Source organism: Bos javanicus, chromosome 9, assembly GCF_032452875.1.
Source record: "Bos javanicus breed banteng chromosome 9, ARS-OSU_banteng_1.0, whole genome shotgun sequence".
Taxonomy (NCBI): domain Eukaryota; kingdom Metazoa; phylum Chordata; class Mammalia; order Artiodactyla; family Bovidae; genus Bos; species Bos javanicus.
In genome coordinates this window covers 69691765-69706062 of record NC_083876.1, presented here as the reverse complement: position 1 = coordinate 69706062, position 14298 = coordinate 69691765, and the positions used below count along the sequence as shown (strand labels likewise).

The 14298-nt window shown below is 38.6% G+C and overlaps 1 protein-coding gene across 1 annotated transcript in view; it reads right to left on the bottom strand.

The window, feature by feature from the left end:
• ENPP3 (ectonucleotide pyrophosphatase/phosphodiesterase 3) overlaps positions 1-14298 on the bottom strand; it is an 88289-nt gene that overhangs the window by 16595 nt on the left and 57396 nt on the right. Inside the window, exons 16-20 of the mRNA XM_061428000.1 lie at positions 8931-8997; positions 7737-7824; positions 5744-5922; positions 3793-3844; positions 1949-2103 (exon numbers count right to left, since the gene is read on the bottom strand). Of these exons, the coding sequence (XP_061283984.1) occupies positions 1949-2103; positions 3793-3844; positions 5744-5922; positions 7737-7824; positions 8931-8997 (541 nt within the window). The remainder of the gene's footprint in view (positions 1-1948; positions 2104-3792; positions 3845-5743; positions 5923-7736; positions 7825-8930; positions 8998-14298) is intronic.

Sequence of the window (14298 nt, the reverse complement as noted above, 5' to 3'; positions counted from 1 at the left end):
CAGAGTCTTTGTATCTAAAATACCAATTTTCTCTACAAAAATAGCTTCCTGATTATTTATCTTTCTGGTTGGGAGTCTGGTTGGAAATACTGCTTTCTCTTTAGCTCTTTAAAAATAATGGTTGGGATTAATTTATCCAGTGTATTCACTCAGTAAACATTTACTGGGCAGCTGTATGGTCCTGGGGAATGCTTTAAATAAAACCATTTCTGCCATGAATGAGTGCTTGGGTTAATTTTTGGCAGATTGATTTTTGCTTTTATTTATTTTTTCCTAATTGTTAATGAAGTTCAATTGCTTGGTCCATATCTTTTGCCCATTTATTAAGTACAATGCTTGTGATTCTCTTGTTTATTGGCAGAAATTTACTGCCTGTTCTGGATCCTAATTACTATTCTGTATACTCATCACTTATTTCTTATGGTGGTGGTTTAGTCACTAAGTTAGGTCCAACTGTTTGTGACCCCATGGACTGTAGCCTGCCAGGCTCCTCTGTCCACGGGATTTCCTAGGCAAGAATACTGGAGTGGTTGCCATTTCCTTCTCCTGTTATGGTCATCATTTGTTTCTTATATGCAATGCAAATCCATCCATAACTTAGTTTTTTGCCACACATTAATGTAAATCAATCAATTTCCTTTGAATTATTTTAGTTTTTGTTGTTATTCTATGTACTACGAATTCCTTCCTTATCCTAAGGCCATAGACATATACACAAGAGAAAATATGGGTTTGCTGTTCACATCTGGGTCTAGAATTTCACCAGTAATTTAATTTTGTATATGGTGTCAAGTAAGGAGCTGAGATTTTTTTTTCTTATGGAAGCCATTGTCCCAGTGACATTAATTGAAAATGAGTTTGCCAAATAGTAAAAAAGAAAAGAGGATTGAAACCATTGGATTCTCATCTTCAATCTGGAGAGGTCTGACTCCTATTATATTCATATAACTCTAGCCTGACTTCTTAGAGTGCTAAACCCTATAGGAGAAAATTACCTCTTAATCACATTATGTTTATTGTACCTACCCAGGTATACAACAGATAGTATAGTATTTTAAAGTAATCAAATAAATAACAAAACCTTTTATAAATAAATTACCATCACCTCTTAGGCACACCCACCAATACTTGGGAAATACCAAGTGAAACGTGTGCCTCTGTACTTCCTGTTGTTTTTCTTTGAAATCTTTTTTCTGTCCGCCATACCAGTTGGCCAACTGGCCTGTAAACACTCTGCTTTCTTCAAGCAAAACACCAAGTATCCCTCTTTTGCACTCATGTAGCACCTGCAAGAACTTGTAAGTAAAACCTGGGACACTGTCTTACAAGTCACAGGCCCAGGGGACTCCTTTAGGTCTCTCTGCTGGAAATCAAAATTCAGCATTTAAAATGTCAAAGAACTACAAATTGGGTCATTTGTAGTGATGTGGATGAAACTAGAGTCTGTCAAACACAGTAAAGTAAGTTAGAAAGAGAAAAACGAATATCATATCTTAACACATATGTGGAATCTAGAAGAATGAAACTGATGAACCTGTTTGCAGGGCAGGGATAGAGAGAGACGCAGATGTAGAGAACAGGCTTGTGGACCCAGCAGGGGAAGGAGAGGGTGGCATGAATTGAGAAGGTAGCACTGACACATATACACTACCATGTGTAAAACAGGCAGCTAGTTGGAAGCTCAACTAGACAGAAAGCTCAGCCCAGTGCTCTCTGATGAACGAGAGGGGTGGGATGTGGGGGCTGGGCGGGAGGTTCAAGAAGCAAGGGATGTATGTACACATATCGCTGATTCACATTGTGGTACAGCAGAAACTAACACAACATTGTAAAGCAATTATAGTCCAATATAAAAAATAAATTAAAAAATAGTATCACTCTGAAAGAAAAACCAAACAAACTACAATTTCTTTCCAGCCTCTGTGGACCAATGGACACAAGGACTTACTGGTTTAGGGACCGTATATGAGCTCCAAAGCGGCATCCTGAGAGTTTTGTCAAATCCACTGACATATTCCCTGTGATAAAGGAGACAGGGCTCCTTGTTCTTCTGTATAAGCCTGGGCCTCCCAAATGGCAAATTTAGTTTCTCTGTTGCTGTTACTAAAATGAAAATAACATAAAATAAAAATGTGAAATTAGCAAATGTTTCTATTGCACAGCCTGGCTCTGAGCTCTTGGCTCAGATGGTGAAGAATCTGCCTGCAATGCAGGAAACCCAGGTTCAATATCGAAGATACCCAGGAGAAGGGAATGGCAACCCAATGCAGTAAATAATTGTTGCCTGGAGAATTCCACGGACAGAGGAGCCTGTCTATGGGGTCTATGCATACAAACCACCTATCTCTGATGGATTACTATTTTCCAGGTACTCTGGACATGACTAAGTGACTTCACTCTCACTTTTCACTTTCATGCATTGGAGAAGGAAATGGCAACCCACTCCAGTATTCTTGCCTGGAGAATCCCAGGGATGGGGGAGCCTGGTGGGCTTCCGTCTATGGGGTCGCACAGAATCAGACACAACTGAAGTGACTTAGCAGCAGCAGCTGGTAACTCTTTTACTTATTTAACCTCTTTGCATCTAACAACAACCCAATGAGGTAGGTGTTATTATTCCATTCTACAAATTATGAAACTAAGGCTTAGATAAATTACTTAGCTAAACAGCTTACAGTTCACAAGACATATTTGAAGAGATAAAGCCTTAAAAGCACATACTTATAACAAAGATTAATTACTGTACTTATTGTCCTAGGAAAGAAATTGGAATTTTATTAAAAGTATGTCCTAATGTATTTATTCTTTTTTGTTTGCCATTATAATCTAGATTTCATCAAGCACTGATGGCTAAAAATCCTGCAAAGTATTTATGCCATGGAATAACAGTAGATTATAAGAAGATCATCAAAATAGCCAACATATTTACTGAACTTTTACTGTGTGAAAAGCACTGTTCTAAGTACAAACATATGTTAACTCATTTAATCTTCGTAACAGGTCTAAAAATAGCTATTTCCATTTTACAAATGACAAAAACAGACCTAGAGTTTGGTACAAGAATACTTAAAAGATAACATGTTGATAATAGTTAATAATACAGTATTTCGCATTTGAAACTGACTGAAAGCAAACTTTTTAAACCCTCATTACACGAAAAACAGTTATAACTGTGTATGGGGACAGATGTTAAATAGACTTATTGTGATGGTCATTTCACAATAAATACAAATATAAAATCATCATATTGTATACCTGAAACTACTATAATGTTATATATCAATTATATCACAATTAAAAAAATTTTTAAGTAAAAAATAAAAGGGATAACAGTTAATAATTACATTACTTCAGACCAGACACTTCTAAATTCTTTCTACTCATCCGCTCTTTTAATCTTACAGTTACATGAGATGAGTACTATTTTTATAGATGAGAAGTCTGAGATACAGAGAGGTTAAGTAATCTGGCCCAGGTTACACAGCTGGCAAGCCGTAGACACAGGACTTAAACCCAGGCAATTTGTCTTTTCACATCTAAAAAAGTGAATAGAGGACTGTAGGTGATGCACAGCCATTTCAAGGAGTCTGTCCCATCCTTGGAACCAGTGTAACTACTGCATGCTTGTGATGCTGTGATTAGATTTGTGGCATTTTTCCCTCCTGTGTACTGACAATAAAATCTTCATGGTCAAAAGAGACTGTAAGCTTATTTCAGAGAAGCCCAAAAAGACAACATGGTGTTTTGTTAGGGCTAAACAACAAAGATTTAATATAGTTTCCACTGACTTACTTTCATCTTGGGTGAGATCTAGCATTTGATTCACACGTTCAAGGTCAGAATTCTGCAAGATAATGTGGGAGATGGGGAGGAAGTGAATCAAAGTAACAATGTATGTTTTACAAGGTATCAAGACTATTTCTGTAGTAATCCCATAAATGTTTTACTACTGAACAAAAAAGTCAAACCCCACTCCAGTATTCTTGCCTGGAAAATCCCATGGACGGAGGAGCCTGGTGGGCTGCAGTCCATGGGGTCGCTAAGAGTTGGACACAACTGAGCGCCTTCACTTTCACTTTTCACTTTCATGCATGGGAGAAGGAAATGGCAACCCACTCCAGTGTTCTTGCCTGGAGAATCCCAGGGACGGAGGAGCCTGGTGGGCTGCCGTCTGTGGGGTCGCACAGAGTCGGACATGACTGAAGCGACTTAGCAGCAGCAGCAGCAGCAGCAACTTGAGTTTAAATTCCAGTTCTTTCACTAACTTAAAGATATGGAGATATTACCACTTGCAAGAATATATTTTTTTGTGTGGGAAGTTGCAAAGAAAAAATTGATAAGGCTGATCATTTTGACTATGACTGGAATCAACTACTAAGCTGGGATGACAACATCCCAGGGCTTCTTAGGTTTTAATATATGTGCATGCAACTCCCTTGAGGGTCTTCCTTCAATGCAAATTTTGGTTCTGTGTATGCCTGAGCTCAGTAGGGCCTGAGATTCTGAATCTCCAATCAGCTTGCAAGTGAAGCAGATGTTGATCCTGGGACCACACTTTGAGCAGGAAGGGACCTTCCTTACAGGGAACTTGTGTTTTACAGTCAGATAGACTGAGCTTCTGTGACATTGGACAATTCACCTAACTTTTCAGAGTCCTCTTTATTTCTAAAGAGGGGAATAAAACACCTGCTTCATAGCATTTATTATCATTACTTTAAATAGTAGTTCTACTGAGGTTATCTGGAGCAGTAGGAAACCCACACCCTTACTCTGATCTTCAGTGTAGATTAGATTTTTTGCAGGAAGCTTAGCTTTTTGTCCCTTTAAATCGTTTTTGCTTGGTAATTTATTTATGCCTTTATTTCTGTGATATAATGTTATTTTGAGGATTAGAGAATGGAAAGTCTTCCCTGTCCCCTGAATGTAAGAAACAATTCTTCCCTGAGGCAGCAACTGATTACTTAGCTTTACAACCACCCTTGGAACTTGGCATCAAGTGTACCTTGACATTCGTTCGAGCTTGATAGACTCCTGGTAACTGCACTCCAGTTCCATTCTGAAATCCCAGCCCCACCCATGTGCTCCAATTCCTACAGAGGTGTAGGGGCTTTCTCCTTGTATTTTGAGTTCCTGTTCTGATTGCTAGCCTTTGGGAGACCCCTCTTAGCACTGGAATCTCACCTTGATGGGGGTCTCCAGGAATCTGAAATCCTACTCCTGAACTAACTTTGGCACTTAACCTCTAAAAAGACCTTCCCAGTGCTGACTGTCAACCAGTGTCCAAGCATTGATCAAATACCTCCCACTGAAAACGCTAGACTTCCTGCTGATCAGACGCCATACCACCTATTCTAGTGGGTGTGTCTGATGCTAGATCTCAGTCCTTGGCCCCTCTAGATATTATTGTTCTCAAATAACCAAGTTTGACCATATGATTCTTAAGCTGTAGGAGAGAGAGTTTATGAGGGAAATCAAAGAGAGCCCCAGGATTCCACTGTTTCGAATGATCAGGGATAGATAGCCCACCATGGAGTAACAATTGCCAAATAGTGCTTTCCAGTTTACAAAACATACTCAAAAACTTAATCTTGCAATGTAGTTCTTATTTCCAGATAAAGTTCAGAGAAACCACATACTCATTTAGTAAATATCTGAGCTAAATTAGAAACCTGGTTGTTAGCTACCCTGGTTATAGATGAGCTTGCCCTTTACACTCTTATGGATCCATAAAGTTATTACTTACAGTTTGTAGTCTGGAGCATGAACATCCTAGAGTATCTGTGGGCAATGGAACAGTAAAGCCACAAACAGAAAACTTTGACAATTCCTCTGCATGGGATGGTTCATAAAAAGGGACCTTCAGAAGATGGTTTAAACTACCATGGGTACCGTTGTTTGGTGCTGGTTGAATGTGTAGCAGATCTGTTTAAAAAGTAAATTCAAAGGAGTTTTAAATTAGAAGGCAGCAACATCTATGCAGAAGATGATAGAAAGCAAACACCTGCTATTTATTTCTTTAATAAATTCTGCTGTATATGCCGTTTGGTTTACCAGCTTTCCCTTTCCTTCTCAATTTACCTACCTCGTCTTTCTAGAAAATAGAAGCAGTTGCTCTAAATGAGCCACAGGAATATTCATGAACTGTTTCTGTTCCTCCAGAGAAAAGTATCTTTGCTTAAATGGTCACTTTATGCCTTAAGCATATCATGGTTTTCTAGCATAAAAAGCTCTGAGAAGGCAATGGCACCCCACTCCAGTACTCTTGCCTGGAGAATCCCAGGGACGGGGGAGCCTGGTGGGCTGCCGTCTATGGGGTCTCGCAGAGTCGGACACGACTGAAGCAACTTAGCAGCAGCAGCAGCAGCAGCAGCATAAAAAGCTATACTTTCAGTAAGAACAATTTTGTGTGCTTAGTCGCTCAGTTGGGTCCAACTCTTTGCGACCCCATGGACCGCAGCCCATCAGGCTCCTCTGTCCATGAGATTCTCCAGGCAAGAATATTGGAGTGAGTTGCCATTTCCTTCTCCAGGGGGTGTTCCTGACCCAGGGATTGAACCCAGATTGAATCTTCATTGCAGGCGGATTCCTTAACTTCTGAGCCACCCTTTCAGTAAAAACAAGTTTAAAGAAGTTAAATAATTTATAATATTACTTATAGTATATTTACTTAGTTATAGGAAAGTTCTCTAAGTACAGATACTTTTAAAGTAATAAACTGGTGAACTGTGCTTAAAATAATTTTCCCTATAAAAACAGAACATACAAATCTTGCAAAGGTATGTTGATACCCTTGTACGTGGCTCCTGCTGAGGCCCCCAAAGAGATCTCTCCTAGAACTGCCATCCTCTCTTTTTCCTTTTAAACCCTCCCTAAAAAGGGCCAGCAGCCCTGACCACAAACTCAGCCTTGGGAACCAAGACTTTAAGTTGTTAAGGCTACAACACATTCTTTTTAAATGGATAGTCTTTGGTATCTAAGTCACATTCAATTACCACAAGCCAGTGGCAAGATTAATAAGAGTGACAATTGGGAGCAAATTTGTTAACGAATTCCTAAAGTGAAAGGTGAAATTGCAGCTTGTTCATTGTCTTGCTAAGTGGTTCGTGGTCTGAGGTAAGCATACCAGCAGGAAGGTGGGTTAGATTCCCCAAACTCTAGTTCTTTAAGGTTTTTAACATTGAGTGTAATAAGTGCTGATCCACCAGGACTTTTTTTTACCTCCTTTTATTCCAGAAGCTTTCTGTCTGTAATCACAAGAAAATACTTCTGTTTTTAGGTGTGCTATTCCTGTTTTGAGAAATTGGAAGTGTAATTTTATTTATCTAATCTCTATCAAATTTTCATATAGTAACTAACAGAAAAGTTGGTCTCCAAGGGCTGTTGTTGTTTAGCCACTCAATCGTGTCTGACTCTTGTGACCTCATGGACTGTAGCCCGCCAGGCTCCTCTGTCCATGGGATTCTCCAGGCAAGAATACCGGAGCGGGTTGCCATTTCCTTCTCCACTCCCAAGGTCTAGTGTTTATCATTACTTAAAAAAACCTCACACTTATAGCTGAATAATTCTGATTAATAAATATTTCTCCCTCGTCTTTTTCTACTTTCTGTCTTCTTAAGGCAGAGCATCTACTTCTAGGACATCACCTAGAAGTGATATCAGCATATCACCAACTTCAAAATTCATATTTTTGAAACTCAATTCATATTTGATTATTGAATTTATATAGATATACTTACCACATAATAGGTTATAGACTTCAATGTTGTCAAATGGTTCAACTTCAGTCTTCTGTTTAAAACTGGGTCCATGTGCCAAAAAGATAGCCTAGGCATTAAAAGTCCAGTTATTAAATGCCATGTAAACTCAAAAACAGACAAGAGATATGATTTAACAACTCTTCTATTCATATCTTATTGCTCTGTAAGGAATGCTTTCCATACTTTTTTTTTGCTGTATGTTTTTTTATTATTGAAGTATAGTTGCTGTACAATATTATATAAGTTACAGGTGTACAATGGAGTGATCACAATTTTTCAATATTCTATTTATAGTTGTAATAAATATTGGCTGCTTTCCAGATTTGAAAATGATTTTTGCATCATTTCTACCTATGATATTGTACTAAGTGCAATCAAGTATAATCTATACTGTGTTTATTTCTAAATCCACCTACTTCCATAGCATCTCCTATGTCAACAAACCAGGATAATACAAGTAATAGTGGACAATTAATGCCAGCACAGTTCTACAATATCTGGATGATAGAAATTAGAAATTTATCACACAAATCATATATTCTTTTATACTCCTTTCATATCATCATTCATATATATTACTACTACATGACAAAAAATGTTGAAATTTCTAAGCATTGAATTTTTGTACAACTTATATTTGCTCACTGATTTCTCAAATTCATCTCTCATTTACTTTTAGGATAAAGAGACCTAAATATTTTTATTTATGTTTAGCTGATTTTGTGTGTTAGTCACTCAGTCATGTCCAACTCTTTGTGACCCCGTGGATTGTAGTCTGCCAGGCTCCTCTGTCCATGGGATTCTCCAGGCAAGAATATGGAAATGGGTTGCCATTTCCTGCTCTAATTAAAGGTAACTTAATTACATTATGTCTAACAGATCTAATTGTTTTAGAATATAAATAACTAGAAGAACAGAATCAAACATGGGTAAGCAATTATTTTCAGGTGACAAGAATACAAATATACACATATATATTTTCCCAAGATAATCAGCAAAGCATATTGCTTTGTTATGCCAATTGTCTATATCCACCTGTTAGAATGAAAACTTCACGAGGGCAGAGGTCTTTAGCTGTGTTGTTCACAAATGTATTCAAGAGTCCTAAACATTGTCTGCCACAAAGTAGGTGTTCAATAAATATTTGTTTTAAAAAAGGCAATAAGTTGTTACCTCCATGCTCTTAAACTCATTGTCATAACCATGGTTGCCTCCTCCACAGTATGAATATGCTCTATTCCTATAAAAAAAAAATATTATTACACTGTGATCAGTCTATTTTGATATGAGACCTTATTGCAAACTGAGCTTTCTAGGTTTTGATGTGGTTTCTGCTTTTATATAAGTAAAATTTTCTGTCAACAATAGCGTAAACATATTTACTTTCATGCTCAAATTCACAGCCACAGAGGAACAAAGAGAATGGTAGGAAAGAAGGAAGGAGAATTCCAGCATCTATAAATAGAATTTAAAAATGTTTGACTCTTAAACATTAAGAGAAAGATAAACAAAGTCACATATTTTTATAAAATTTGTCTTCAGGCTTACTTGAGTGTTTACACAGCCATGTCTGTGTGATTAAGATTAATTTCATTAATATATTTCTTTAAGCATTTCAGCACTTTAAAAATGTATCTTTGGAATTGGGGGGAAATATCAATTTTATGGCTGGTATGTCTAGGGAAATAATATGAAAATATGGATAGAGAAAACTCAGGGTAAGTTCATTATAACATTTGAGCAGGAAAAGCCAGTATATTCTTTAAATTCAGAGTTTATATTTAACTTTTGGGATTTTCTTCCATAGGAGGTTGTTCTATTACTTGAAAGACTTTTAAAAGTCAATTCATTTGTATTTTGCTTACATTTTCACATTTTAATCTTTGAATTGAGCAATATTAGCAATTTTATTGGAGAAGGCAATGGCACCCCACTCTAGTACTCTTGCCTGGAAAATCCCATGGATGGAGGAGCCTGGTAGGCTGCAGACCATAGGGTCGGGAAGAGTCGGACACGACTGAGCAACTTCACTTTCACTTTTCCCTTTCATGCATTGGAGAAGGAAATGGCAACCCACTCCAGTGTTCTTGCCTGGAGAATCCCAGGGACGGGGGAGCCTGGTGGGCCGCCGTCTACGGGGTCGCACAGAGTCGGACACCACTGAAGTGACTTAGCAGCAGCAATTTCATACTTGAAAATAAAATAGTGATAAATGAACCTAAATTATTTAAAGCAGTAAAGAATGAGATGAATGACATCACCAATTTAACGGACATGAACTTGGGTAAACTCTGGGAGATAGCGAGGGACAGGGAAGCCTGGTGAGCTGCAGTCCATGGGGTTGCAAAGAGACACAACTTAGCGACTGAACAACAACAATTTTATACTGGTTCAAATTAAGTGTGCATGTTGAATTGCTTTAGTCATGCCTGACTCTGCGACCCTATGGACTGTAGCCTGACAGGCTCCTCTCTCCATGAGCTTCTCCAGGCAAGAATACTGGAGTGGGTTGCCGTGCCCTCCTCCAGGGGATCTTCCTGACCCAGGGATTGAACCCTGGTCTCATTATGTCTCCTGCACTGGCAGGTGGGTTCTTTACTACCAGCGCCACCTGCAAAGCCCTCAAAGTAGGCCCCCAAGGGAAAATGTCAACTGTATCCAAACTTGGGCTTTAAAAGACTTCTCCCCACGCAAAGAGTCGGACAGGACTGAGCGACTGAACTGAACTGAACTGAACCCCATGGGCAAACACACACACACACATTCACTCACATACACAGTGTTTTGGTTATTTACATTGTAGCCTTAAGAACAGGCTTTAATTTAGTGTCTTAAAAATACTCAACTTTTTAAAAATTCATAACTGATTCTCACTCATTTTACATAAAAAATAAAAATAAATCACAAAATAAAAATAAATCTTAATTCTAATTCTATTAAAATTATGTCATCTTAATTCTAATAATTAATTAGAAATAAAAATTAAAATTAATGTCATCTAATTCTAATAAAATTGTTGGTAGAAGGTAAAACTTGTTTTAAAAAATATTTTTATCCTTATTGAATAAATATTTGGTTTTCCTAAGATTATTGGAACTATTTGATTGAGGTGAATTCAGTTTTAAATTCTGTGTGGCAAGTTAGAGTATTCATGAATGAAAGAAAGAAAAGGTCTTTTGAACCAAGTCATTGATAAAATTTTCTAAAATTGATCCTTTATTTATTTTTCTGTTTTCAGAAAAAAAAAATCTAGTTTTTGTTTGTTTGTTTTTATAGTTCCAACTCCTAATCCAACTCCATTAGTAAAACATTAGTATTACAAAACTGCATTTGGAAGCAAAAGACAAAAATAGTGTTTGAAAAACTCTATTTTCTATGGTTTTCCAAATGAAAACTTTAGAAATTTGTTCTCCTAATTACTCATGTTCAAGTGTTCCAAACACTAATTTGGCTCTGGAAATTACATATGGAAAAATGGAAGCTGGCACTTGGGTGATTTTATCTTTCAAAATTTAGCTCAAATTCCAAGTACTATCTAAAATCTCTTGGAGCAAATTCTCTTTTCTCTTCTCTGTGTTTAATTAACAAAGTCAAAATCAAGGCCCCATTTCTCTGCCACAGCTGGATAACAACAAAGATGGACACTGAGCAAGACCTCTCCTGATACTCAATTAGTTACCAAGTCCTATCTTCCTCTGCCATATCTGTCACTTTCCCTTCACTTTTCTTTTCTGTTCTCACTGTTCTGTGCTATGATGGATCTGACCTGAACTGGTTATCCTGACTCTGAACTTCAGAATCTTCCATATAACACACACATACACACACACACCCAAATGTATTTAACACTATATACCCCTGCTGGAAATGGAAACACATGTTTTAATGAGTACAAATGTGAGACAGAATAAAGTGAGCCAGTAACTTCCTGGAAAATCTAAGTCATAAGTTCACCATACATATTTGCCCAGTAGTGTGCTAAGTGACTAGTTTTACCATCCCCCATGGCTCCATAGCTTCCCTTGGGGCTGTCATCATGCTGAAGAATGGGTTATGACCTGTGGTGGCTCAGGTAGTAAAGCATTTGCCTGCAATGCAAGAGACTTTGGTAGGGTCTCTGGGTCAGGAAGATCCTTTGGAGAAGGGAATGGCTACCCACTCCAGTTTTCTTGCCTGGAGAATTCCATGGACAGAGGAGCCTGGTGGGCTACAGTCCATGGGGTCACAAAGAGTCAGACACGACAGAGCTACTAACACTTTCACTTTTCTAACTGGCCTCCATGCTACTCACTTGACCATCCTCCTCCATAGGGCAGCTGGAGTGAGCTCTCTGAAATGCAAATCCCAATCTATTCACCTTGAGCCACCTTCTATCTCCGAGTGGTCTCCTACTTTCTTCACAAAGTCACATTCCTTAGTCATGACAAATAAGGCCCTTTGTGCAGAGGTCAGCTTTACTCACTAGGCGCTCTAGCAATATGGATCTACTTTCAACTGATGGAGTCTGATCCTTCTGCCTGGAAACCTGACACTATCTTTCTACCTTCCTTTGCCCCAGAACTCCTACTGGCTTAAAAAAAAAAAAAAAGTACTCCACTCCTCTGAGCTGAGCAATCAGAGAAAGAAGCACCTCTGAGAAGTCACAAGCTGCCAGTGCTCAAGGCTTGGCAAGCAGATGAGTGCCTTCCAGCAAGGAAACTGGGTCCTTCTCCTCCTATAAACACAGCCTGTCAAGGCTTGTTGAGCTGAGCAAGGGTTTGATTTCCCCTCTCACTCATCTTCTGGGCTGAGTGTCTCTGTACAATGCTCAGATTGACAACTGCCTGGGCAAACCTGCTTGTGTCACAGCATGTAGCCTAACCCATCTTGAGTCTTCAAAACCCAGAGCAGAAGTCAGGCCCTCCAGAAAGTGTTCTCTGACATTCTCTGGCATTTGTACCCGCAGTGTGAAATCACTCTTTTTGTTTCCTTGTGCCTTGTCCTTGATCCCATTGCAACAGTTGCTACACCTGATTATAACTGTTGCCATCCTCTCTGCCTGGGTGACTATCCTTAGTGGGGACTGTGTCTATCTCCACTGTGAGAAAGGTGCCTGGACTTACTGATGATTTGTCAGTTTCCATTCATAAAATAAAAAGCTATTATTCATATTATCTAAAAGGGAACTTTAACATTACTTCAACTAGTTTCAAATAACTGCTAAGTCGCTTCAGTTGTGTCCGACTCTGTGAGACCCCATAGACGGCAGCCCACCAGGCCCCGCCGTTCCTGGGATTCTCCAGGCAAGAACACTGGAGTGGGTTGCCATTTCCTCCTCCAATGCATGAAAGTGAAACGTGAAAGTGAAGTCGCTCAGTCGTGTCCGACTCCTAGCGACCCCATGGACTGCAGCCTACCAGGCTCCTCCGTCCATGGGACTTTCCAGGCAAGAGTACTGGAGTGGGGTGCCATTGCCTTCTCCTTCAAATAACTGGGTTCCTCCAAAGTAGTAAAATCTAAAACATTTTTAAAAGGGCAAAACAAGGAGGAGAAGGAGGAACATAGCTTATATTAAATGATGAAATTTGCTATAATTTTCAAAAATGGAATCTAATCTCATCAAATATTGAACATTATAACTAAAGATGACGTATTTTAACTTAGAAAACAGGTAGCCTGAGCTTCATGTGTTAAGAGCTGGAGATAGAATAACCCCAAGATCTAATCAGGTGAGACTTTCCTGTTGCTCTGGTCAGGGCTGTGGTCAACAATTCCTCTGACGTAAGTTAGTTTACTTTGTGTTCACATAGCAAGAGAATAGCAAAACCAGGTTCATGATGTGTTGCAGCTGAGAAAATGAAGCCTTGGCATATTAATATGTCCAAGTTCTCACAACTTGAACTCTGGGGCTGCTGCTCTGTTTATATCTCATTGCTTGCTAGTAAATGTACAAAGCTCACAATTTGCGACTGAGTAATAAAGACTGAAAGCCAGAGGTATTACCGTGGCTGGACTCTCCTTCCAGAGCCCATAGTCCATGCTGTCAAACCCATGGGCACTTTCTCATGTTGGACTATTGGTCTCCTAATTCATATCCTTATACCATTTGATCTCATATCCTTAACAGTAAATATTTGGAGAACTCACATTTATATATTACAAACCCACACTACTAAAAACTTATAATATAACAGAAGTAAAGCTTAATCATGTTCATATATTTTAATCTTTTTTTTTTTTTTTTAGAGAGAATGCTGTCCTAAGCCACAGGACAGCTCACTGAGCCGAAGGTGCTCAAACTTCAAGAAGAAAGGCTAGTGCCATCTAGTGGCTTTATGTTAAACTGCACTCTCTCTGGCCGAGTGGTGCTCTGCTTGGCTTTCCTGTTACCTCAGAGGATAGACTCTAGTACATCTTCAGTTCCTCATTCTGTACACATTTATATTAGAGCCCAACTTCTTCTCTTCCTTCATCTCCTCTTCCTTTATTAAACATATCTTTCAGCTACGGTATTTTCCTTTATTTTCCTCTGTATTATGTAACATACAAATAAGATAGGCCA